General features: G+C 40.5%; 1 protein-coding gene across 2 annotated transcripts in view; it reads right to left on the reverse strand.

The window, feature by feature from the left end:
- Nucleotides 1-8,655, reverse strand: part of STK17A (serine/threonine kinase 17a) — a 37,674-nt gene extending 29,019 nt beyond the window's left edge. For both annotated transcript variants that reach the window (XM_088834627.1, XM_055421130.2), the window contains exon 1: nucleotides 8,307-8,655. In XM_088834627.1, coding sequence (XP_088690753.1) covers nucleotides 8,307-8,512 — 206 coding nt within the window. In that variant the 5' untranslated portion in view covers nucleotides 8,513-8,655. The remainder of the gene's footprint in view (nucleotides 1-8,306) is intronic.
- Nucleotides 8,656-27,637: the final 18,982 nt, after the last annotated feature.

Here is a 27,637-nt window from a genome sequence, read left to right on the forward strand (position 1 = left end):
GCTGTATTTCCGAAGACCAGAGACGCAACAGATGAATGGATCCCTAACCTATAAACTCTGGGAACCCTTGTTATAAAAGAGCCATTGCTTAATTCAGAGGCCAGAAGCAACCAGAGGAGAGACCTATACTTACCCTGGGTCTCCCGCTAGGCATCCATTTCTTTGGGTCACCACAGTATTTCGCACACCAATCACTAATCTTAACACCACCCTTGTTTTTGAGGAAGCATTCAGCTGTAGGTTTACCCTTTCTCTCCCCCATATCATGCACTATCCTGGGAGTCAGCCAACCTTTCTGTAAAGGGCCAGATAGCAAATACTTTCGGTTTTGCTGGCCAGCTGATTTGATCACTACCATTCAAGTCTGTACAGTGAAAGCAGCTGCAGACAACAGGTCAATGAATAGGGAAGGCAGGGTTTAAAAAAAACAAAACACAACTTTACCAGCACTGAAATGTGAATTTTGCATAGTTTCCATGTCATTAAATATGACTCTTCTTTTGACTTTTCAATCACTTAAAAATGTACAGATCATTCTATATAGCTAGTGAGCCTCATCAAAACAGACAGCCAGCAGTGGGTGACCAACTGGTGCCCTATTCTACGCTGAAGAAAACTCTTCCACCGTTCTGATACTGCACGCCACTGAAGCAGATGGCAGGACAGCAGATCACAGGAAACAGGCACGGCCTTCATCTCAGGATGACTGGGGTGATGGGAGGGGAACGCTTAAAACTACCCAGGGAGTCAGATGAAGCCAGGTTTCCGGGAACTATTCTTTCTCTAGAGGCACAAGGCAAACAGACATGTGAGACTCAGTCTTCAAGGTGCGGGGGTCGAGTGAACACACTAGGAATTAGACAGTCACGGTTTCCCTAGATTCCATATCCTGCAGTGCTCTGGTATGCCTGCTTTACCACAACTTCATGGTAAAAACTGTGATTGTATCTCAGCCCTTTAAGTTACTGAGGCCTCTCCAAAGCATGGAATAAATGATGTTTCTCTGACTCTAGGGGTCATAGTTATATGCAAGGACTTGAGGCTGATGAGGTTCAAAGGACACAAGATGTCTGTTTCACGTTTACTTCCTTAGCTGACTCAGCCAAAATTCTTCCTAGATTATCAGGATGTTTCAGTTTCCGGAGCTCTTTACCCATTTCACAAACATCTATAGTTCACTGCTGCTGCTGCTGCTAATTCACTTCAGTCGTGTCCGACTCTGTGTGACCCCATAGATGGCAGCCCACCAGGCTGCCCCGTCCCTGGGATTCTCCAGGCAAGAACACTGGAGTGGGTTGCCATTTCCTTCTCCTATTACACACTAAACTGAAAATTCTGATTTTCATTAATCATCTGGCGGCGGGGGTGGGGGGAGATATTAGGAATGAGTATGTTTCAAAATAACAATGATAACACACCCAGGGTAGTAAGACAGGAAGGATAAATAAAGATAACAACGGTAAGAGACCTTTGAGTCAGACCCACCAGTCTAAGCTTCCTCAGAACAAGGACTGTGTTTTCACTGATCTCTGTATTACCAGCGTGCAACTGGAAAAGCTGAGGAAGGCTCAGTGAACACAGGTAGGTAGGTAGGTATGACAGGCTAAGTAGCTGGTGCTGTATTTCTCAAGGTAAGAATGGGCACCTATGAGGCTTTTACCTTAGTGAAAGATTTAAAAAGCTACAATAAATGTTTTAAAAAGTTAATTCTGAGTGTACTGCCAAGTGTTAACTAGAAACTAGGGAAGCCAAGAAAATAGCTCAAAGTAAGGGGTCTGAACGAAAGTAGCAGCAGCAGAGGCTGGGAAGAGAGGAAGTATCTGTCAATGCCTTGGAAGGCATTCAAGGTCAAGACAGACTGAGCTTCGGGCAGAGATGAGAGCAGAAGGGAAAGGCGGAAGAGGACTTGGAGATCTTTATCCTGGGTCCTGGGTAATGTGGTACCATCCACTGGGAGGAAAAACCAGAAGAACGGTAACAGATTTGCAGGGGGTGGAGGCAGGGGAATGTGTGTTAGGCTTCCGATGGGAGAAGTCTGAGGTGCCTTTCTCTGTAAAGAGATTTTTATTTACTAATAGATGGATTCCAAATATAACCAGTGTTGGGCTACCACACAAAGGTGAACACACATTAGAATACATAAGGCTCAGGCAAAGATAAAAAAATCGGAGGTGCTGATCTGAGTGTATATAGAGGAAGCAAAATACAAGTGAGTTCCAAGGTTCTAGGTTTGATTCTAGATTTCAGTAAAGGGTTTTGTTTCCATGTGTATCCTATTATTTAAGTTCTTCCGACACATTACAATTTTTTGGCTACGACTGTCTCCCTGGCCCTACTGTGAGTTTCAGGGACCTGGCCTCTTCATCTTTGCATCTCCATGTGTAGTGCCTGGCATACGGCAGCTCAAACACAACATCAGATAACACCTAGATACACACACTGTTCTTGTTATTTTGCTAAACAGAAGTTCTATGGCAACTCAGCCTCATAAGGTTTAATATTTTAGCCACATAGGGCCACTTGCTGTTCTCTTTTTCACTGACTTTTTCTGCCCTGTGCTTGTTTTATTGCCAGTGGCTGGAGTGTCTTGCATTGCTACTGCTACTGAAATTCCATCCATTCTTTCAGGCTCAGCTCAAATGTTGTTTTCCCCACAAGATTTTCCCATGTGGCATGTCACTTTGCCCATAAAAGGAATAGTGACTGATTTGTTAGACTTGGGAACAATTTCCAGAGCCTACCAAAGAGCCTTGTGTGCTCAACATGCCAAGTCCAATATTTGCTTAATAGCACTGGGGTACAGCCTGAGGTGCAAAGAAGTTCTGTTCAAGAATGACCTAGATCAGATCTGTCTTCCTTCCCTCTGAAAGAACAAAAACCAAACCATCTGCTGACCCTAAGTGTAAAAATCAGCGAGTCCACCAGATCAGTCAGCATGAGTGACAAGAACAGGTAGAGCCAAAAGCCAAACTTGGTTTGAAATTTGGGTGATTTGTTCAACTCTTCTGAGTCTTAAGATTTCTCACCTATAAAATGAGGTTGATGGCACTAACCCTGCAGAGTAGTGAAGACAAAAGAAAACGACATTTCCAAAGTGTGCAGCATCCAGGAAATGGTCTGCAACAGTAAGCAGAGTTTTTACTGTCTGGGGCATTAATTTCAGATCTATGATAATTTATTAAAAAAATCATACAGAACTGAAGAGTTTTGGAGGCAATTTAATTTGAACTCTCTACTTGATGCATATATTTCCTATATAAATTGAGTTCCTCCTTCCTTTCCTGAACAGGGGAACCAATGATTATAGCTACCTAACTTTCTAATGCATTTGGTTCAATAATCGGATTTTATAAAATTTTGTTAGGTTTGTAAAGTGGCGGAAATTCATTAAATCCTTAAGTTTATATATTTTTAAACTTTCATAATGGAAGGTTTATATATTTAAATTAAGTTTTTACTTTTAACATAAGCTCCAACTTTTCAAAATTGAAACAGTTGACCTAATGAAGCACGTGCCTTAAAGAAGGAGCCGCACTTCCTAGCAATGTCTGATGATGAACCCACAAACGTGGCTAGCTGCTTTTACCCATCCAAAAATACCAGATTACCTGAAACTGCAAATATCTTTCAAACTGATGATAAACTGCGAAGAAATCTTAATAGTTTTCCTAAAACAAGGCACAATTTTTACATCGACAGTATTATTTAACAAGGGTCTTTATTTCTAAAGAAATTACGACTTACAATTTATGACACACGCTCAAGTAATTATAAGGTCCTCAACCTGAAGCCATTACCTACAGACACGAATCCAGGTAAAGGACATCCACTTTCTAAAACACCTCCACCAGTGCATCCTCTCCAGCTTGTACATCCTCTTATTTTCTGATAAAAATCCTTCCTTGTTCCCATTACTCCTAATCACTTTGAGGAGAATGAGATAGGATATCCCTACCCACTATGAGGCCCAGCTGAGACAAGCTGGAATCTGGGACCCTTCACCTGAGTGCCTACACCTGTACAAACACCTCCTCAAGCAACAGAATACAAAGGAACTATAAGGGACTTAAAAATAACTTCATGCATGCATAGGTGGGGTCAATTATGAACAGTACGCTAGAAAAAGGCCACAAATCAACAGCCATTTCTGACGTGCTGGGAGAAAAAGCAGGGGCCTGCACACCAAGGGAGTGAGAGGACCACTGAAACCCCCCTCCAGCCAAACCCACCCATCGGCCCCTAACCTTACCCCATCCAAGGGACCAGCTTGCCCCCTTCCCCTCCCACCCCGGGGGCATGAGCAAGGGCATCTGGTTCTTGTTTTCACTCCCGTGCGCTACAGCCCAAGTCCCAGAAAAGGCTCTCCCGGAATTCTCATCTGACCTCTTATCAATTTCTATTGATTAAAGAGCCCAGGGACCCAGGTGGGTAACACAACTGGGGAGGGAACCACATGACACTGAAGCTTGGCAGTGCTTGCTCCAATTTGGAACCTATTAACATGTACTCTTACAAAAACGATGGCAAATTGCTTTAGCCACAAGATAGACTACAGCTTTTTTTTTTTTTGAGAAACATCTGCGGCATAATGGAAGTGATTGCAAGCAGTCCCAGCTCAGCTGTCTCTCATATGACTCAATCTACTGGTATCTTGATTTTCTCATCTGAAAAACAGGACTTCCCAAATCTGCCTGTCATAAGAAGTAAATGAGATAATGCATGTGAAAGCCCCTATAAAACTGTAAAGCCTCCATGTATGAAGTACCCATTTCAACAGAGAACTCAAATTTATTTACACCTTTTCTGGTCACAGGGAAATTCAACTATCAGTATGTTATAGTATAAAAAACAAGATATTCTTTTGGCTTTACAGATATCTTTTTTAAGATAAAATTTATGAATATATACAAAAATGTTAAAGTTGAAGACTAGGCAAATCATTTGATGCAAAATTAGTAAAATTTATAATTTCTAGAAACATTTCTTTGTTCCTACACTATCAATAAAAGCTCCATGGAAGTCAACTCTTTGAAAAAAATTCTTGGAACCCAAGGTCATGTCTACTGCACCTCGAATCATTACCGTGGTTTACACTGGCACATGGCCTGACTCAAAAGAAAGGTAACAAGCCTCAGGAATAACAAGTCAAGTTTCAAGCAATAAAAGAAAATTTTACATCATATATTTACCCACATTTAGGCTGCTATGGACTTTGCTGGAGACATGAAAGAATGTGGTATTTCTTAAAATAATCAACATTACATCCTCTCATTAGTAGGGAATCAATACTGATCATTTAAAATGTCTTTTCCAAACAACCATTTCACTGAAAGCTTTATATTTCTATAAAATAATGGGAATGCCTGCAAAAACTTGATTTCTTTGAACAGTTAGCTCTTCACACCTCTTCAACATTTTCACTAAATGAAAGGCCAGAGAACAAAATGAATAGACCTTTGTTTTTCATACCACATCAGTAAAGTATAACATTAGTAATTTTAAAGTTCTGTATCGGCATGAGGTCAATTCCTTATATCAGAAATGCAACCAGAGTCAACCAACACCTAGGAAAAGAGGCTAGTTTTCTTACTACTGAAAGAATTACACAAAAACACACTTCATTCTGTCAAAACTACAACATTCAGGCAAAATTGATAAACCTTAAACAGAAACTGCTTCTAATACAAAACAGAACTTTCACTTCCTGAGACTTCTAAACAGTTCCCTGGTCTTTTGCAATGAGGTTTTCTACTTCTGCAACAGATAGAAACACATTGTGAGGTTGTGCAGGTTTTCCTGCTTTTGCGTTTTGGTTACATGTAAAATACCATTCACTGAGCTACCCAACGCATTACAGTTTTTGAGTGCATGCCCTAAGTCAAGCACAGCCTTTATGCTACAGATGTGCTGTTAATTTATTTAATTCTTTCAACAACTCTGTGAGGTAATCAGAGATTAGGTAACTCACTCAAGTACATATAAAGTGAAGTAGCTCAGTCATGTCCGACTCTTCGCAACCCCATGGACTGCAGCCCACCAGGATCCTCCATCCATGGTACTTTCTAGGCAAGAATATTGGAGTGGGTTGTCATTTCCTTCTCCAGGGGATTTTCCCGACACAGGGATAGAACCCAGTTCTCCCTCATTGAGGGGAAAGGCTTTATCGTCTGAGCCACCGGGGAAACCAGTAAGTAAACAGCCAAGACTCGATCACAGACTGACTCCTAACTCTATGTTCTTAACCACTGCGTTACACTTCTCCATGAAGAAAAGGGAACCAAAAAGAAATAAATACATTTTCTTTTTCAGTTTTAGGCTCTTATATCAAGTACCTTTCTAATTGTATTGTTCCGTGCTTCAGGAGTTATTGCTTATGTAAAGAAATTCATAGAAGGTATGTAAAAGATGTACATAAAAGATATGTAAAAGATATGTAAAAGCTTCAAGCAAACGAACACAACTCTATAGACAAACTAATTTTATAATAGAGGTTAAAATGAAAGTTGATTTAACGTCTCCTTTGGTTCCTGGAGGGACTGTCACAACACCCGGTAGGGAGCAAGTCAACTGTTTTCCAATTAAATCATCTATTACGAGTCTACAAGACAGTGCTTGCCACCTGAAGACATTTTTCAGTTGTGTAACGTGTTTTCTCTTCTGTGGAATGAAGCCAGACAACCAAACAATGGGGAGTCCTAGTTTTCCTTCTTAGAGAAATCAGTTACTTCAGAATGTCTGGAATTTTCACCAATTAGAATACTGAGATGAGTCAGTAGCTGTCTTCTTTTGTCCTGAAGTGCACACAGATCCAGTTAATTAGCGCCTAGCAGAGTGAAGTAAAGCTTGGCCTTGGAAGACGTTTTTCCTTTTCCCATGTGGAATAAATAAGACACTTTTAAGGTCAGTTTCTTTGCCAAAAAACGATTTCTAAAGGTTACTTTAATATTTGTAAGGCGGCTTGTTTTTAACGTTGTAATCACTGTTATAAGACCTTTTCCCAAGACCCTCAAATGAAGGCTGCTGTAACTGTCAGGCCCATTCCCCATTACAACATGGTGAGATTTTGCAACCCTGATAAATGTCTGCAACAGCTGCTAACACTTATCAAATGCTGTGTGCCAGGACCAGTGGTTTGACCTGTACAGCCCCTGCACCTTCTCGACACCCCCATGAGGGAGGTACTGTCATTATACTGATTTATGGGTGGGAAACGTGAGGCTGGGAAGACTAAGTCACCGTCCAAAGGCGCACAGAGCAAGCAGAGTGGGGATCTGAGCGCGGGTCTACCCCAAAGCCAGTGCTTCTGACAATTTCTTCAAACTGTTCTCAGAGAAAAAGTCGGTCCCCAAATCTCTACTGTTCCCCCGTCGGTCAGCAGTAAAAAAAAATGAAAGAAAAATCCGCCTGCACGGAGATGCTGGTTCAACCCCTGGTTGGGAAGATCCCCTGCAGAAGGAAATGGCAATACCCTACTCCAGTTTTCTCGCCTGGGAAATCTCATGGACAAGAAGAGCCTGGTGGGCTACAGTCCATGCGATGGCAAGAGTCGGACATGACTTACGACTAAACAACAAAACCTATCACTCTGTGACCCCTCTTCAACGTACGAGACGTAAAGTATCCAAACAGCCTTCACCTTTTGCGATTTTAAAAACAGACCAAATTCTAAGCTCTCCCTACCCCTAACAAAACAACAAGGGGATGCGGAAGAAAAGGCAAGGGCCGTATCACGGCGTAGAGTCAGAGGAGGGTCCAGAGTCCACAAGTGAAACCGAGCTGAACTCAAAAAAGCACACGGACCTAAACATTTCAGAACGCAAACGGCACAAACCCAAGAAATCGCAACTGAAGTCAGCAGAAAGCGGCTGACGGGAACTGGCCCAGGGCTGGCGCGAAAGAAGCTGTCACGCCCGGGGTTCCGCGCTCCTCTCTCGCAGCCACAGAGGGAGAAGCAGGAACCCACAAGTTCGCAGACAAAACCGACGCCGACGCCACACCTGTGCTGACTTCAGGCGCGCCGCCGCGGGGGAGAGGGTCGCAGCGCGGTTCCCACGCCGCCTCGTTAAGTCACCGCACAGGGACCACAGAGGCCGAAACGCCCGCAGCAGAGGGATCGGGGGTCCAGGTTCCGGGGGGCCTCTCTCACGGCCGCGACCACGGCTCCGGGGGCCGCCGCGCGCGGACTCGTGGCCGGGGCCCCGCCGCCCCAGTCGCCGCCCGCACCGCGTCTGGACCGGGTCCGGGCGCGCCATCCGCCCCCGCGCCGGCCAGCTCCCGCACTTATCTGCGCGCGCCGCCGGCCTCACCTGCCCAGCTCCCGGCCGGGGGTCAGGGTGTAGGCGTCCTGGAAGGGCTCGGCGCGCACGGCGGTGCGGATCTCCGTCAGCAGCCCGCGGGCCTGGGTCGGGGGCGGCGGCCGGCGCGGCGTGCTCACACCCCGGCCAGCCCGACCCGAGCCGGAGGCGGCGGCCGGGGAAGAGCCGCCGCTGCCCGGCTTCTCGAGAGGAATCATGGCGCTCGGGCGTGCTTTTCTCGCCTGCCACCCGGCTCGCTCGGGGCTCCCGGCGGGTAACGGCCCCGCCTCCAGCGGCCTCGAGCCGGCGCGAGGATGCCACCCGCTCTGCCGGGAGCTGCGCACCGACTGCGGCCGGCTGCCTCAGGCCGCCCGGCCCCGCCCCACGTCCGGCGCCGCCTCTCCCCTGCCCCCCGCTGAGCTCCCGTGGGTTCCTGAGCGCCGCGTGCCTCGCGCGCACCCTCTGCAGCTGAGGGGGAGAAGGTGCAGCCTGGCGGGCGGCCCGGCGGCTGGCCCCGGCGATCGGCAGGCGATCGACAGCACCACCCTTCTGACTGGAGGACCCGCTGCGTCAGCCAGTTACGCACCTGCTGAGCATCTGAGTGTTGCAAATCTGAGCCCTGCATTAATGAAAATGCGTAGGAGCTACCAGCCAGAGCTTCACGATCCCTTCCCTTGGGCGGGTCAGGAGAGGTGAGGAGACTTAGATCAGGGCTGCTGTACAGCACGTGGAAGTTGCCTGGGGCATCTGGTACCTTCCCACACTGAGAGGAGGATGTGGAGGCAAGAGATGGATAAATATTTTTAAGCCCGCATACCGGCCCTACAGTCCTCTCTATATTTAACTTTCAACGTGCTCTCATCCGGTCTTGTGGTTTTAATTACATCCGTATGCTCATGACTACAAAATTTTTATCTCCAGCTTCTAACCATTCTCTGAAATTCAAACTCATATATTGAAGTATACACTTGGCATCACCAGTTGGATGCCAAATTAGCATCTCAAATTTAAGGAGCAGAAGTCATCTCCTGATCATCCATAAATGCAGTCCCACCGAGTTTCCCCACCCCCAGTAAATGGCATTTCCATCCTTCCAGTGGTTCCAGCCAAAAACCTTGGGGTCAACACTGACTCCTCTCTTTCTCTCATACCCCTCATCCATTTTGTAAGTAAATCCTCTTGGTTTTACCTTCGAAACATATCTAGAATCTGATCACTCTCCATTTCCACATGACCACAACTACCGTTCTCTCTTGTCTGGATTATTGTGATAGCTCCCTAACTAGGCTGTCTGCTACCATCCCTCTTCCTCCTCAATTCCACATCATTTATTTTTGAGGCAACCAGAGTAATCTTTTAAAAAATCTAAATTAGATCATTAGGTCATTACTCAGAGTTTTGCTTCTGGCAATGAGTTAGTCTATGTGTGATCAATACTCTCACTGAGAAAGTTGGGAAATTTTTTAAAATCAGATAGTCCTCTACTTAAAACATCAGAGGGTTTCAAAAGCAGCAAGAACTTAAACCACTGAGATCCTGACAAGAAGGGCAGCTCAGAATGGCACCCCTTTCCCATGAAGCATTTGATAATTCCAAAGCAATGATTGAAAGGGTGAGAAAATAAGCAGGGCTTTAGGCATCTCATCGGGCTGGAGAGACAAAAAATTGGAGTTTAGGGATCTGCTAAGAAGAAGGAGCTGGTAGACACTCTAGACTTGTAGTTGGCACCCCAAAGTGCTACATCTTAGGAGTACTGGTAAAGGGAAATAGACAAACTCTCACAAGGACTGAAGAACAGCTTCAAAACGCAATAGAAAATCCCCTCTGGAGGAAAACACCATCATCCAAGGTCAACATTACCTGTACAATATTTCATATACAATGTCTCACTTAATTTAAAAGGGGGGCACACAAGAGGAATTAGAAACTAAGAGAAAAAGAAAATAGAAAAAATAATAAACAGGAAGAAGATTCAGATAATGAATTTTTAAGACATATTTTAAATAACTGTGTTTAGTATCTTCAAGAAATTAAATGACAAGATAGAGAATTTCAGCACAGAACCGAGAAATCCAAAGAATAAAAGGGGCTTTTTAGAACTGGGGGAAAAACCCACAAACTAAAACTATGACTGAATAGAGGGGTTTAATAACAGATTCTATGAAGCTTAAGAAAGAGTTAGTGAACCTGATTAGGGATCTTAATAGATCAAAAAATATGCAAAATGAAATGTGAGAGATAAGAGGAAACAATGTTTAGAAAAGAGACTAAAGCACATAAGGTACTATGTATTAAAATGTTCTAACATACATATAACTGAAGTATCAGAAAGAGAGGGAAGAGAAAAAAGAAGCAATATTTTAAAATATAGCGGCCAGGAATTCTTCAAACCTAATGAAAGACAACAACTCATAGAATCAAGAAACTTTATGAATATCAAGCAGGGTTTCAAGAAAAGAAAATCATACCTAAGCAGATCATAGTCAACTACTAAGAACTGAAGACAAAAATCTTGAAAAAAATAGAGAAAGGAGATATATATAATTTGCAAAAGAGCAACAGTAAGATCAAGAGCTTATTCTCAAACAAGCTGAAGATAGCTTCAGATATCTTCAAGATGCTAAAAGAAATTAGCTGCCAATCTAGATTATATACTATCCAGTAAAAATGTTCTTCAAAATTGAAAGTAAAATACAGCCATTTTTATAACAAACACTAAGATCATCAGCTGACTTACATTAAAGGAAATTTGAAAAGGAGTTCTTTACATAGCTGGAAAAATAATCCCAGATAAAATTGTGAGAATGTCTGAAGGGATGCAGAAGAATAAAGGGATTAATACATAGCTAGATATAAATAAATTTGAACTGTATATAACAATAAAAATGATGTCTTCTGAATTTAAATATTTATAGGTACAGAATTAAAATATATACAATAATAGCACAAAAGAAGAGAGGGAGTAAATAGCACAAAAAAAGAGATGGAATAAAAGTAGGCTAAAGTTCTAGCATTGAGTGGGAATTGATAAAAGTACCTGGCTTTAATAAATCAAGAATGAATATTATAATCTCTAGATTAGCAACAAAAATAATAGAAAAAGAATGAATAACAAATTCGTGGCAGGGAGGGAATGGGATAATAAAAAAAACTCAAAAGAAGTAAGAACAGAAAGCAAAGGATCATAAAGTAAGAATAGACAAATAGAAAACACATAGTAAGATGATATGTTTAAGCAAACTGAAGTTGTTTGTTTTTTTAAAACGGCAGTTACTGCAAACTTGAATGGAATTTGATATACCCTAGATTAAAACACAAAAGTTGTAGACAGGATTAAAAAATAATAGTTGTTTGTGCTTCAATAAGACACCTTAAATAGAAAGTTACAGAAAGGTTGAAATTAAAAGGATAGAAAGATTTATGCCATGTAAATAGTAGCTAATAGAAAATGGTATAGTTATGCACATATTGGACAAAGTAGATTTTTAAGGCAAGAAGCATTACTAGAGGTAAAGGGCAACATTTCTTAATGACGAAAGGATCAATCCATCAGTAAGTTATAAAAATTCTAAATTTATATAGTCTTAAAAATATAGCATTGAAATATACAAAGCAAAATGACAGAAGTAAAAGGAGAAATAAATATAATCAGAATCTGAGATTTTTAAACACACTCCTCTATGTGATGGGCTTCCCTAGTGGCTCAGAGGTTAAAGCGTCTGCCTCCAATGCGGGAGACCTGGGTTCAATCCCTAGGTCGGGAAGATCCCCTGGAGAAGGAAATGGCAACCCACTCCAGTATTCTTGACCGGAAATTCCAAGGACGGAGGAGCCTGGTGGGCTACAGTCCATGGTGTCGCACAGAGTCGGATACGACTGAGCGACCTCACTCACTCACTCTATGTGATAGGACAAGCACATAAAAAAAAAAAGAAACATTTTTAGCAGTTTGAACAACACAATGAACAAACAACATAATCGATGTAAATAAAACACTGCAGGCTATACATCCTTTTGGTGCAAGAACATTTATTATGTACTGGATCATAAAGCACATTTCAACAATTTCGAAGAACTGAAGTTCTACAGAGTACAATGTTCTGTGATCACAGTGGAATTAAGCAAGAAACCAAACATTACCCATTGGTTTGACATACAACTAAGACCACAACTGAGAGCTCTATAAAATCACAAATGCTTGGAAACCTCATTCATGGTGCTAGAAATCAGAAGAGGGGTTGATTTCAGGGTGGAGGAGATTCAAAAGGAGCAAAACGAGATTTTCTGGGGTGATGAAATAGCCTAGTTTTACTCTGGCTTGCATGGATATATGCATTATTTAAGTTACACTTCATTTTTAATAAAAACTCCTGTTTTACAGAAAATTTCAAACCAGTGGAAAAACATGGCCTCAAAAATATTAAACAAAATTAATTTAAGCAGTGTATAAAAATATACATCATATCAGAGTAGATTTTATCCCAGGACAATTCAGGGTGTTTCACTCCATGTTCAGATTAGTGGAGGAAAGAAATTCCATCAATTTAATAAATACTGGAAAATATTTTATAATATTCAATACCCATTCATGGTTAATATTTTTTTAAATTTAGCAACCTCAAATAAAAAGGAATATCCTAAACTTAATAAGACATGTCTTAAAACTTCCAGGAGCATTATAATTGAAGTCGGGGTACAATGATGACACTTGCTCTTGTGACTCCTACTTAATGTTGCAGGAAGACCAGACTGGTTCTTGTTGGAAAGGAAGGGTGAAAATGGCCGAAAAGAAAAGGTAACATTGTTGAATATAGACAGTTCAAGGACATTTCTAGAATACCCAGAAGAATCAACGGGAAAATTAAAAATTAGAAAAAGTTGATTAAATATAATAAAAACAAATACCAGCTTTCATACACAAAAAAACAATATAAGGAAAGAGGGTAAAGGGAATTTTCTACTTGCACTAGAAGGAAAAATAAAACATGCAGAAACAACCCTAACAAAAAAGCACAAAGCATACATTTTACTTTACAGCTATATGGAACATAATTATTCTAGGACACATAGAAGAAGACAAATAGAAATACATAGCATATTTTTCAATGAAGAGTTTAGATTCTGTAATTCTTGGTTAATCAATCAACATATTTAACAAAATTCTAATAAATCACCAATGATTTATTTTGGAAATTATTAAAATTATCCTAAAGTTTATCATGAAGAATTTACAAATTTTTTTTTGGAAAAGAAGATTTGTAAGAAAAGAATTGTTCTAATAGACACTAAAGTACATTATGAAATAAGACAGCTCAGTATAATAGATTCATAGTTTTGAGTTATTCTATATACAAAAATGAAACAGGTCCAAAATCTTCTAAATCATTAATTAAATTGATTATAAAATAAATTACTTAAATATAAAAGGATTAAAATCTGGAAATAATTTGTATATAACGATTAACTGATTTCTGTAGGAGAAACATCACTTCATGGGAAATAGCATCCCATCACTTCATGGGAAATAGATGGAAAAACAGTGGAAACAGTGTCAGACTTTATTTTTTGGGGCTCCAAAATCACTGCAGATGCTGATTGCAGCCATGAAATTAAAAGACGCTTACTCCTTGGAAGGAAAGTTATGACCAACCTAGACAGCATATTAAAAAGCAGAGACATTACTTTGCCAACCAAGGTCTGTCTAGTCAAGTCTATGGTTTTTCCAGTGGTCATGTATGGATGTGAGAGTTGGACTGTGAAGAAGGCTGATCACTGAAGAATTGATGCTTTTGAACTGTGGTGCTGGAGAAGACTCTTGAGAGTCCCTTGGACTGCAAGGAGTTCCAACCAGTCCATCCTAATGAAGATCAGTCCTGGGTGTTCATTGGAAGGACTGATGCTAAAGCTGAAACTCCAATACTTTGGCCACCTCATGCAAAGAGTTGACTCATTGGAAAAGACTCTGATGCTGGGAGGGATTGGGGGCGGGAGGAGAAGGGGAAGACAGAGGACAAGATGGCTGGATGGCATCACCGACTCGATGGACCTGAATTTGGGTAAACTCCGGGAGTTGGTGATGGACAGGGAGGCCTGGCGTGCTGTGATTCATGGGGTTGCAAAGAGTCGGACACGACTGAGAGACTGAACTGAACTGAATGCTCATCATTAGTTATATTGGATGGAAAGCCAGAAGGAAGAAAAACATAAATGTTTTTTATTTCTTTCTTTTGTTCTAATCTGTATTTTTCTGCACCTTTCCAAGAACTCGGGTACCACTTTTTACAGAGTGTCTAACCTGATTGTGTTAATACTGGTATAAGATAGAGTCTGGCCTACCTGCTTTCATATCAACCTGAGCTTACCTTTATCAAATTACATTCTAAGAGTATAATTTTCTATTTTCCTAGAGAGGACAGAGACCATTTATTTCTGTATCTCAGTGTGTATAATGTGAAACTCCATAAATATTGATAAATAAAATTTGTTGAATTGAATATGCAACATTCTAAATATCTCTCCGTAGGAAATAATTAATGAACTGTGATATATTTATTGATAGTTCATTATGCAGTACTTTTACAGAGATTTAATAAACTGGACATGGAACAACAGACTGGTTCCAAACTGGGATAGAAGTACGTCAAGGCAGTATATTGTCACCTGCTTATTTAACTTATATGCAGAGTACATCCTGAGAAACGCTGGGCTGGATGAAGCACAAGCTGGAATCAAGACTGCAGGGAGAAATATCAATAACTTCAGATATGCAGATGATACCACCCTTATGGCAGAAAGTGAAGAAGAAATAAAGAGCCTCTTGATGAAAGTGAAAGAGGAGAGTGAAAAAGTTGGCTTGAAGCTCAACATTCAGAAAACTAAGATCATGGCATCTGGTCCCATCACTTCATGGTGAATAGGTGGGGAAACAGTGGAAACAGTGACAGACTTAATTTTGGGGGGCTCCAAAATCACTGTAGATGGTGACTGCAGCCATGAAATTAAAAGATACTTGCTCCTTGGAAGAAAAGTTATGACAAACCTAGACAGTATATTAAAAAGCAGAGACATTATTTTGCCAACAAAGGTCCATCTAGTTAAAGGTAAGTTTTTTCCAGTTGTCATGTAGAGATGTGAGAGTTGGACTATAAAGAAAACTGAGCCCTGAAGAATTCATGCTTTTGAACTGTGGTATTAGAGAAGACTCTAGAGAGTCCCTTGGACTGCAAGGAGATCCAACCAGTCCATCCTAAAGGAAATCAGTCCTGAATATTCATTGGAAGGACTGATGCTGAAACTGAAACTCCAATACTTTGACCATCTGATGCTAAGAACTGACTCCTTGGAAAAGACTCTGATGCTGGGAAAGATTGAAGGCAGGAGGAGAAGAGGAAGACAGAGGATAGGATGGTTAATGGCATCACTGACTCGATGGACCTGAGTTTGAGCAAGCCCCGGGCGTTGGTGATGGACAGGGAAGCCTGATGTGTTGCAGTCCATGTGGTCAAAAATAGACACAGCTGAGTGACTGAACTGAACTGAATAATACTGCACTATTGTCTTGCAAGTCAGTTCAGTTCAGTCACTCAGTAGTGTCCAACTCTCTTTGCAACCCTATGGACTGCTGCACATCAGGCTTCCCTGTCCATCACCAACGCCTGGAGTTTGCTCAAACTCAGGTTCTTTGAGTTGATGATGCCATCCAGCCATCTCATCCTCTGTCGTCCCCTTCTCCTTGCAATGACAATTCATTAATTACTTCCTACAGAGAGACATTCAGAGTGTTGCATATTCAATTCAACCACATTTATTTACCAATATTTATAGAGGTCCACTTTACACATACTGCTGCTGCTGCTAAGTCATTTCAGTCGTGTCTGACTCTGTGCGACCCCATAGACGGCAGCCCACCAGGCTCCCCCGTCCCTGGGATTCTCCAGGCAAGAACACTGGAGTGGGTTGCCATTTCCTTCTCCAGTGTGTGAAAGTGAAAAGAAGATACAGAAATAAATGGTCTCTGTCCTCTCTAGGAAAATAGAAAATTATACACTTAGAATGCAAATTGATAAAGCTATCTTGCAATGACAGCTATAAAAAAAGAATGATTCAAATTTGTTTCTATTGTATAGTATATATTTTTAAAGTGCATTGAAAACAGGTGATGTTATTACACTCAAATAGTGATTCTTTTTGAGTTATCTATCGTTGAGTAATTTTCTTTTATATTTTGTATTTTCCAAATGTCTTTGGTTGGTTATATATTGATTCTATACTTTAGTGACAAATTTTAAACTTTGTTTTTAAAATAAATATTCCATAGTTGAGCCATCCAGGCATGAAATATGGTTATTTTAAACAGAGTTCATATGTACCCGGATGCTCCCTGTCTTTCCATCTACTGATGGGGGATTAAGTCACATTCTCTTTCTTCTACTTCAAATTAAAGCTTGTTGTATGTCTAAACTTTGGTTATTTTTAAAATACCATAGCACTGTCTGGGAAATTACATGTAGGGTATATAGATCTAAGCTCTTTGAGGATGCATATGCTTTTGAGATCAGCATTTCAAGTAAGTAACCTTTGACACCTCTTATCAAAGAAAGATTGACTTGTACTTCTCATGTGGGTGCCAAAATTAAATAGAATTTAGGTCAGATGTATGACCATTTTTCAGTATTTAGCTTAGGAAGAATCACCTCACAGGATCATCTCTTCTCTCTTTTCCTTGGCCATTTAGCCTTTCTAAATAAAGTCGACATTTGAGAGAATGACAGTTTTTCGCCAGAGTTAAATAAATTATAAGATAACTTTGGAGAGCAGATAAACTCACACGCATTTGAGGATCTGAGAGATTTGAAAGCACATGGATCTGCGAGAACAGAAATGAGGCACAATGTCACAATGTCATTCAGCAGATGCTTGGTCAGTGTTGTGGAATCTAATGAAATCATCAGCTAGCAAAATTCCAGCTGAGCTAGTTCAGGTTCTAAAAGGTGATGCCGTTAAAGTGCTGCAGGCAATATGCCAGCAAATCTGGAAAACTCAGCAGTTTTCTTGTCCACAGGACAGGAAAAGGTCAGTTCTCATTCCAATCCCAAAGAAAGGCAATGCCAAAGAATGTTCAAACTACTGCACAAATTGCACTCATCTCACACCCTAGCAAAGTCATGCTCAAAATTCTCCAAGCAAGGCTTCAACAATACGTGAACCAAAAACTTCCAGATGTTCAAGCTGGAGTTAGAAAAGGCAGAGGAACCAGAGATCAAATTGCCAACATCCGCTGGATCATAGAAAATGCAAGAGTTCCAGAAAAACATCTACTTCTGCTTAATTGACTATGACAAAGCTTTTAACTGTGTGGATCACAACAAAGTGTGGAAAATTCTTCAAGAGATGGGAATACCAGGCCACCTGACCTGCCTCCTGAGAAATCTGTATGCAGGTCAGGAAGCAACAGTTAGAACTGGACATGGAATAACCAAATTGGGAAAGGAGTACATCAAGGCTGTATATTGTCACCCTGCTTATTTAACTTATATGCAGAGTACATCATGCAAAATGCCAGGCTGAAAGAAGCAGAAGTTGGAATCAAGATTGCTGGGAGAAATATCAATAACCTCAGATATGCAGATGACACCACCTTATGGCAGAAAGCCAAGAGGCACTGAAGAGGTGTCTTTATGAATGCCATCCTAAAGGAAGTCAGTCCTGAATGTTCATTGGAAGGACTGATGCTGAAGCTGAAACTCCAATACTTTGGCCACCTGATGAAAAGAACTGATTCACTGGAAAAGACCCTGACTCTGAGAAAGATTGAAGGCGGGAGGAGAAGGGGAAGACAGAGGATGAGATGGTTGGATGGCATCACCGACTTGATGGACCTGAGTTTGAGCAAGCTTTGGGAGTTGTTGACGGACAGGGAAGCCTGATGTGCTGCAGTCCATGGTGTCACAAAGAGGCAGACATGACTGAGTGATTGAACTGAACTGAACTGAATTGAACATGCTTTGAATATGGTAAAAGGGCAAATCAATTCCCAAATGAAAACTTTCTATATGACTACTGAGGTGTTCATTGATTAAGAAAATTAAACACTTTAGAATATGAAGAAGAACATATGTATACGTATAACTGAATCATTTCGCTGTATAGCAGAAATTAACACATTGTAAATCAACTATATTTCAATAAAGTAAAATAAAACCTCTGAAAAATAAAATCGTTGACCAATTAAAATGAAAGAAAATCAAACATCTTAATACGTGTAGATAAGCTAATGAAAAGCAAAAGAAATATATTCATGAACTTAATGAAATTGTAATTCTATGTTTTATAGCATAAACTCTAAAAGGAACATGTCAGCTCAAGACAGAAGATGTGGATCCACCTCAGATTGGTTGAAAATGTAATATAACTGGTATTTTCCTGACTGTAATGTTTGGAGTTTTGAATTATTATTATTCTGCAAAATACATAATAGACTGATGGAAAGCTTTGAGCAAGAGGCAACAGCATCATCAAAAGAGCCTCCACATTTCATGAAGAATCAGCAGCATAGGAGCCTAGATCCTGTCTCCTAACTTCTCCTTTAAACACTCATGAAGAAGATGCCTAGAGGTAATAACCACATGAGCTCTGAAAATAAAAGGAAAAAAAAACAATCATATATGGACTCTAGGATGAGTTTCTACGATTTACAGTTCTGAGGTCTGAGTACACAGATTAGAAAACAAGATTAATTAGATTAATTAGAATGCTTACAAAATAATTTCTGATGATCTCCTCTTGGGAAATGAAAGTCAAGGTCAGCCTTTTATGGTCTGCAAAGACTCTGGAAACACAGAAGTAATTGTTGTGAACTGGCCCGACATAGGAATGCTTTCATTCCTAAATTCTGTTTTCCCATGCAGATAAGGTTGTTTAGCCAGAAATAATGTTGATTAAATCCCTAAGGTATTCTAGGCAGTGTTTAAAAAAATTTACCTGTACTTTCTTGAGACCTCAAAATACATCGTCTCGATCTGTAGATAAAAACATAATCCCAATAAAAATCCCAATGAATTATCTTATGGATATCGACAAACTAACAGATTTAAAGTTCATATGGAGATGCAAAAGACTGAGAATAGCTAACACAATATTGCAGGAAAGCAACAGAGGACTGACTCTACCCAATTTTAAGACTTAAACAGTTAATATAAAGAGACAACAATCAAGATAGTGTGGTATTGGTGCTATTAGCAATATGGTGGAGTAGAAGATTCCCAGCCCACATTTCCCAGGATCTAGGAAGGAGGCTGTGAGACCTCAGCACAGCCCGAGACTGAGGACGACAACCCTGAGAAGGCAGGCTGGTGCACGCTGCAGGCTGGTGACTGTGGTCCCAGCTGTGGAGCAGAAGCAGCCCTGTTCCTCTGTGGACTTGGCTTTAACTTTCACTATTCACCCTTCATTCATTTATGTGTCCTATCTTTATATAGTTCTGACTTCCTGACCTATATTATTTTCCTTTCATCTAAAGTATTTAACATTTCTTTCACCCACTCCAGTGTTCTTGCCTGGAGAATCCCAGGGATGGGGGAGCCTGGTGGGCTTCCGTCTATGGGGTCACACAGAGTCGGACACGACTGAAGTGACTTAGCAGCAGCAGCAGCAGCAGTCACGGCAGTCTACCAGTGATTAATTCCCTGTTTTCTCTGAGAATTTTTTTTCCTCCATTTTTTTCTTTTTCTTTGACCTCACCCTGTGGCATGAGGGATCTTAGTTCCCCAACGAGGGACTGAATCCACACCTCCTGCATTGGAAGGTGGAGTCTTAACCACTGGACCACCAGAGAAGTCCCCCTCTCACTTTTGAAGGATAATTTGCAATGTACAGAATTCTAGGTTACTGGATTTTTTTTCTCTCAACATTTCAGACATTTTACCCCACTCTCTTAATTTCTGAGAAGTTGGACATAATTACTATCTTTGTTCTTCTATAAATAAGGTGTCCTCCCACCCCTCCTAGGCTACTTTCAGGATCTTTTATCTTTGATTTTCTGATATTTCAAAATGATATGCCAAAGTGTTTTTTTTTTTTTTTTTTTGCATTTCTGCTGCTTTGGTTCTCTGAACCTCTTGGATCTGTGGTTTGGACTGATATATAATAGATCAAAAAATATGCAAAATGAAAAACGGCATTCCTCGTCTCTGTTACATTGTGTTTTATCTTTCTCAGCATTTCTTTCTCATTCTGAGAAATTCTACTCTCTTCTCACATTGCCCATCTGTTCTCGTGTGTTGTCTACTTTATCCATTAGACCCTTAGTATAATAATCATAGTTTTTAAAAATTCCCATTCTGGTAATTTCAACACCCTTGCTATGTCTGGTTCTAACGCTTGCTTTGTCTCTTCAAATAGTATTGCTGTTGTTTTCCTTTTGGTATGCCTAGTAATGTTTTTCTTAATAACAAGAAATGAAGTGCTGTGTAGAAGGAAGTGGTGTCGGGGGAGGGGAAGCATTCTACAGGCCCATGATCGGGTCTCAATCTTTTATTGAGCCTTTGCCTCTGGACTGTGAACTTCACAAGTGTTGCTCAGTTTTTTTTTCTCCCTCCTTAAGTGGGAGAGTATTACCAGAGTGTGCTGGAGTTTGGTATTTCACTTTCTGAAGTCAGTTCAGTTCAGTCGCTCAGTCGTGTCTGACTCTTTGTGACCCCATGAATCACAACACGCCAGGCCTCCCTGTCCATCACCAACTCCCAGAGTTCACTCAAACTCATGTCCATCGAGTCAGTGATGCCATCTAGCATCTCATTCTCTGTCGTCCCCTTCTCCTCCTGCCCCCAATCCCTCCCAGTATCAGAGTCTCTTCCAGTGAGTCAACTCTTCACATGAGGTAGCCAAAGTATTGAAGTCAGTTAGGCTCTGGTAATACCCCAACGGGTTAGGGTCTGTTTGGCTAGTTTCCCCTGTAGGCTGAACTTGTTAAAAAGAGCAAAGTGCTCTGGCATGTTTCGAAATGGTTCGTTTTCCCCTCCCCCGCCAGAAGCTTGAGGGTATTTTTCTCTGATAATTACTGTGGGAACTTGGTTAAACTCCTGGAAGGAAGTCTCACAAGACTGTGGGGACCTCCCTATGACTAAATCCTCCTGGAGTTTTTAACTCTCAGACTTGTTCACATTGAGTTTCCTCCTCCATCACTGGCTCCTGTGGCAATTTCTGAGTCTTTGCTCTGATCAGTCACTACTCCCGATATTTGCCCAACTGTCTTTCCAATCTTGGGGCCACAATTGGCTTCGAGTCTTTCTCTGTCTTATGGATCCAAGAAGTGTTGGATTTTCAACCTGTCTTTGCTTTTTCTGAGTCATCAGGATGAAGTGATGACTTATAAGCTCCTTACATGAGGAACTGGAAACTGAAAGTCTTATTAATTTTTTACACCCTGTATGAATTCATTCATTTATTCAAGAAAATATCCAGTGATTAATTAACTAATGAACTAAATTAATTCATTACATTGATATTTAGCTAGAACTGTTTCAGGCTTTGGTGCTATAAGGGTAAGCAAAACAAGTTTTCCTGGAGCTTCCATTCTTATGGAGGAGATAGAATAAACAGATAGAGATATAAGGTTGATAGAAGTATGAAAAAACGTGAAACAAGAAACTGAGATTTGGAGGGGTTGGGGACTGTGCTTCAGAAATGTTGAGTATGAAAGCCTCTCTGAGAAGATGATAGATGAGGAAAGACCTAATGGAGAGAGAAAGAGAACCTTGCAGACATGAAGGAGAGCATTTCAAGCAGAGCAAATCATGACTGCAAAGGCTCTCAGGTGAAAACGTGTTTGGGTGTGTGGCTGGGAGAGAGAGGTAAGAGGTAAGCAAGGTAGCCAGAGGCATATCATGTAGGGATTTATATACTGATGAGAAACCATTGGAGGGCTTGAACTGGAGAGTGATGTTTTTTCACACAAGTTTTATAAGGCTTATTCTGGCTACAGTGTGAAGAATAGACTGTAGGGTGCTGAACTGGATCCAGAAAGGAGACTATGATAATAATACAAATGGAAAATCACTGTGGGCTGGACTAAGGGAGGTGGCAATGGAACTGGTGAAAATAAATGGAAATTCTTTCCAGGTAGGTCCAGCTGGAACTGCTAGTGGATTAGATGAAGAGCTTGAGAGAAGGAATCTTTCTGCTGTTTCTCTGAGTCTTAGATCAGGTATGTGTGTAATTCCATCACGAGAGGGGCTAATAGTTTTGCCAAGGACCAGTATTCTTGATGTGGCTTCCAGTTTGTTCTCTCAGGTTTCAGTTCATCCCTGTGAGCTTCCTTTTCTCCTCCTGCTGCAGATCTGGCTTCTCTTCCTGATTCAGACCAACCATTGGCTGTAAAATCTTCCATAGATTTACCAGCTCCTAGAGCTGTGTAAGGTCCATCCCTATAATAAAGTCCTTATTCTGTATCACTCAGAGTGACTGCTTTCCTGATTAAAACCTTAACTGATACAGTTTGATCTGTTTACCAGCTCACTGAATAGAGATATTCATGAACCAGTTGGATATAAAATGTAAGAGATATTTTAGTGATATCCATGATTTGTGGCTATCTAGTACTCTTGCCTGGAAAATTCCATGGCTGGAGGAGCCTGGTAGGCTGCAGTTCACGAGGTCGCTGAGAGTTGGACACGACTGAGCTACTTCACTTTCACTTTTCACTTTCATGCATTGGAGAAGGAAACGGCAACCCACCCCAGTGTTCTTGCCTGGAGAATCCCAGGGATAGGGGAGCCTGGTGGGCTGCCGTCTATGGGGTCGCACAGAGTTGGACATGACTGAAGTGACTTAGCAGCAGCAGTCTTTTTTTATCCTATAATAAATAACTTTAAAAACTATTGTATTCTAATTGCATTGTATTGTATTCAAAGAATGTAGGAGTATGACTTCTTTGGTAGTCATTGAGTTGTTTGTAGTTATTTAGGAATAGTCTTTTGTACTTGGGAAGAACGCATATTTTCTGGATAAAAGATTTTATGGGTATCCACACAATAGGTAGGATATGGATTATCCATAAAATCCTTCAGTTCAGTTCAGTTCAGTCGCTCAGTCGTGTCTGACTCTCCGCGACCCCATGAATCACAGCACGCCAGGCCTCCGACTCTTGAGAGTCCCTTGTACTGCAAGGAGATCCAACCAGTCCCTTCTAATGGAGATCAATCCTGGGTGTTCATTGGAAGGACTGATGCTAAAGCTGAAACTGCAATACTTTGGCCACCTCATGCGACCAGTTGACTCACTGGAAAAGACTCTGATGCTGGGAAAGGTTGGGGGCGGGAGGAGAAGGGGGCGACAGAGAATGAGATGGTTGAATGGCATCACCGACTCTGTGGACATGAGTTTGAGTGAACTCCGGGAGTTGGTGATGGACAGGGAGGCCAAAATGAAGAGAACAAAATTGCAGGTAAATATTGTTGGGGAGTAAGAAGGTCATTACATATTTGTAAAATAAATAAGCCACCAAGGAGACCCAACCATCATTAACTTACATATGCATAATACACAGGCTCAAAATAAATGAAGCTTACTGAATTACAAATTCAAAGAATTTTGATTTATAAATTATTTCTAAAATGGACCAAAACAAATGACAATAATTAACTAATCAAATCACATTTATGTGTGTGTGTGTGTTTCTATACCAAGGAAACAAACTCTACTTCTTATAACAAAAACAGATTTGAATGACATTGAATAAGCACTTACACATCAACTTTTTGGCACTCAGCATTCTCAGGGTAGAAGTTCAGAGTTCTTATCTCAACCTAATAGTTTAATCTACAAAATAAAAATCAACTGGAATTTCCCTGGTGGTCCAGTGGCTAAGACTCCTCACTCCCAATGCAGGAGGCCCAGGTTCGACCCCTGATCAGAGAACTAGATCCCACGTGCTGCAACTAAGACCCAGCACAACCAAATAAATAAATATTTTTAAAACATCAACTGAGCAATATTTGCTTTTATCAAATATGCTTTTATACAAATTTTTTTATCAAATTTGCTTTTATACAATTATGACAAAACTACATTTTATAAACATGAAAAATATAGATTCACTCAGTTTAGAAGCAATATCTGTCAAATATTGTGAGGTGATACAAATTTTCCTACAAGTTAAATGTTTAAAGAATTAAAAAAAAAACAACAGAAAAAGGCACAGTATTATTCTTTTCTTACCTGGCTTCTCAAAGTTTATGATTTTCTGTCCTTGATTTATATATTCTATACTTTCTCAGTCTGTCTGAACATTTAGAAGTAATTACTTAACACCTTTTAGATTGCAGTATCATTTCAAGTTCTCCTTGTTTATTCTATCTGGCTGTGGAGTTCCTCTCATTTTTTATATTTTTTTGTTGATGAGCTCATATAAATATGCTGATTTCTCTTCTCACTTCAGCATCATTATTAATTTGAATCCAACAATGGCCACCAGGCATAGTGGACTCACTCGAAAGGTTAAACTAAACTTTCAGTACTTGGTTTCAAGTTATCCCAGTAAAGAAAGGATGCCAAATGATCTTTGAATTAGTTATCTGTTGCCATCATAATGATGTACAACAATCATAAAATACCACTGGCATCTAATCATGTCTCAGCTGGAGTCTGGCTGGGTGGCTTTCATGATCTTGGCTGAGTTTGCCCAAATACCTGGGGATTGACTAGCTGTTGGTTGTCTAGCCTGGTCTCAGCTGTGCTCCCTGTGTCTCTTATCCTCCTCTTATACCAGGCATACACTCCTCAGGACAGGAGAGCAGCAATAGAGAAAAAGAGAGGTCAAGCTCAATTCTGCAAGTGCTTTATAAGCCTCTGTTTGCAGTAAGCTGGCCAAAACAGGTGGGTGAGAATTTAGAATGCTTGGCTCCCTGCAGGAGGTGATAGCAGAGTTATAGGTGTAGTAAAGGGTGTGGCTATAAGTGAGGAATTGAGGCCATTTTATGATATCTACTATAATCTTGGAAAAGAGATACTCCCTATTGTACTAAATAAGCTTGAAAGAAGAGAAGCTTTTTTCACGGACAAATATAAAAGTTTGGGTAAAAGTCATGACTCAACTTTTATTCCATTTAAAAAGTAATAGGTAGCACAATATTGTAAATCAACTATACTTCAATACAAAAAAGAAAATAGAAATGACAGAACTATAATGGCAAAAAGAAAACTGTAATGTACACTCCTTGGAATAAAATGAAAAGAAATGCAAGTTCTTAGGGAGGCATCCTGGGAGATGCCTAATGAAACAAGTTTTGACACTCAGAGGTTCTAGACACTTAAAAAAATTTCTTTGTAGCTATGTTCTCCCAGGTCTTCAAGATGAGAAGGTTTTATGGCTGATTTACTCACTTCCAGGTCCTTCTCTGTTTACTGTTTCAGTGATAACAACATGTTTCCCTCTTGGTGATAAATTTAAGTCACTTTCCCCAGTTTTATACATGCTCAAATCTTGTCTCAATTATAAACACATCGTTGTCTGTCTTTTCTCTCCAGCAGAAAACAGCCAATGGCTCTTGTTCACTTTCCCCATAGCATTTTGCTTATTTATTATTATTATTTTACAATGACATCACATCTTACACAAGAGCTGGGGTGGTGAGTGGGAGAGGGTCTGTACATATTAAAAACAGGGGCCAAATTGCAAACAAAGGGGAAGAATGCAGTGTCAGAGGCTGGACCATAGACTCCCTGAGGGCAAAGACTCCTGAGAACAGGGCCCAGGGTGTAATAAGTATTCAAAAAATGCTTAAACAAATGAAGGCAATGGGTACTGGTGGTTGAGTACTTAGACTTGGAAGTTAGGCTCCTTGTTCAAATATTGGCTATACATTTACTAGGATAATAATATGAAAAGATAGAACTAGTGTAGGATCCTATACTATAGCTAGGATAATACATGAAAAGTACCAGTTAGGTTTTTTTTTAAGTAGTGAAAAATTTATTGTGATCTCAGTCATCTTCATAATCCATTGATTAAACAAATACTATGATATTCAGTTCAGTTCAGTTCAGTCGCTCAGTCGTGTCCGACTCTTTGCAATCCCATATGATATTAATTTTCATTTTTAAAAGTGGATATTTGATGTTTATTTAATTACTGGCCACATCTTGCAGCTTGTAGGATCTTAGTTCCCCAACCAGGGATTGAATCCAGGCCCTCAGCAATGAAAGTTCAGAGTCCTAACCACTGGACCACCAGGAAATTTTCTGTAATATTAATCATTGATTTACTATATTAAGCTATTTTATTATATATTATAGATAAGGTGCTGCTGCTAAGTTGCTTCAGTTGTGTCCGACTCTGTGTGACCCCATAGACGGCAGCCCACCAGGCTCCCCCGTCCCTGGGATTCTCCAGACAAGAACACTGGAGTGGGTTGCCATTTCCTTCTCCAAAGCATGAAAGTGAAAAGTGAAAGTGAAGTCGCTCAGTCGTGTCCGACTCTTAGTGACCCCATGGACTGCAGCCTACCAGGCTCCTCCGTACATGGGATTTTCCAAGCAAGAGTACTGGAGTGTGATGCCACTGCCTTCTCTGTATAGATAAGGTGCTTCTATTTAAATACTGCAAAAATGACCATAAAAATGTTTTAATGTTTACTTCTGTGAAAAGCAAAAATAATAAATATTTAGCTGAAAGGGACCAATAGAATTTAATCATTCACTTTTATTAAAAAATTTTAAATTGAAATGTAGTTGGTTATATTAAACTATTTTAAATAGTAGTAATTTATAGGTAACAATTTTGTTTCTTCCATGATTATCATTGCAATTGAAAAGCCTTTAGTAAATTGATGGTGAATTACATGGTTCTAAATATGCTAGACTTTATTTATTATTACTATTATGGTTGGGACTGATGACAGCGATTAATGTGGCAGGAAGGAGGATGATATGGATTGAATTGTGTCCTTCAAAGGAGCTGACTGGGGTCCTAACTTCTGGTACCTCAGAATGTGACCTTTTTGGAGTTAGGGTCTTTATAAACGTAATCAAGTTTAAAAAATGAGGTCACAGGGTGGGTTGTAAGCCAATATGGCTGGTGTCCTTATATAAAAGGGAAATTAAAACGTAGTCACACAGAAACACACAGAAGGGGAGAACATCACCCAAGGATGAAGGCAGAGATCTCCAAGCCAAGGAACACAAAGATTGCCAGCAAACCACTGGAATCTGGAAGAGAGGGATGGGACAAAATCTCTCAGCCTCAGAAGGAACCGCCCCACCATCACCTTGCTCTTGGACTTCTAACCGTGTTTAAGCCACTGGATTGTAATCCTTGTTATAGCCCCAGCAAACTCATATAGCAGGTG

This window comes from Moschus berezovskii, chromosome 3, assembly GCF_049115385.1.
Source record: "Moschus berezovskii isolate FMDL1 chromosome 3, NW_MosBer_1.0, whole genome shotgun sequence".
Taxonomy (NCBI): Eukaryota; Metazoa; Chordata; class Mammalia; order Artiodactyla; family Moschidae; genus Moschus; species Moschus berezovskii.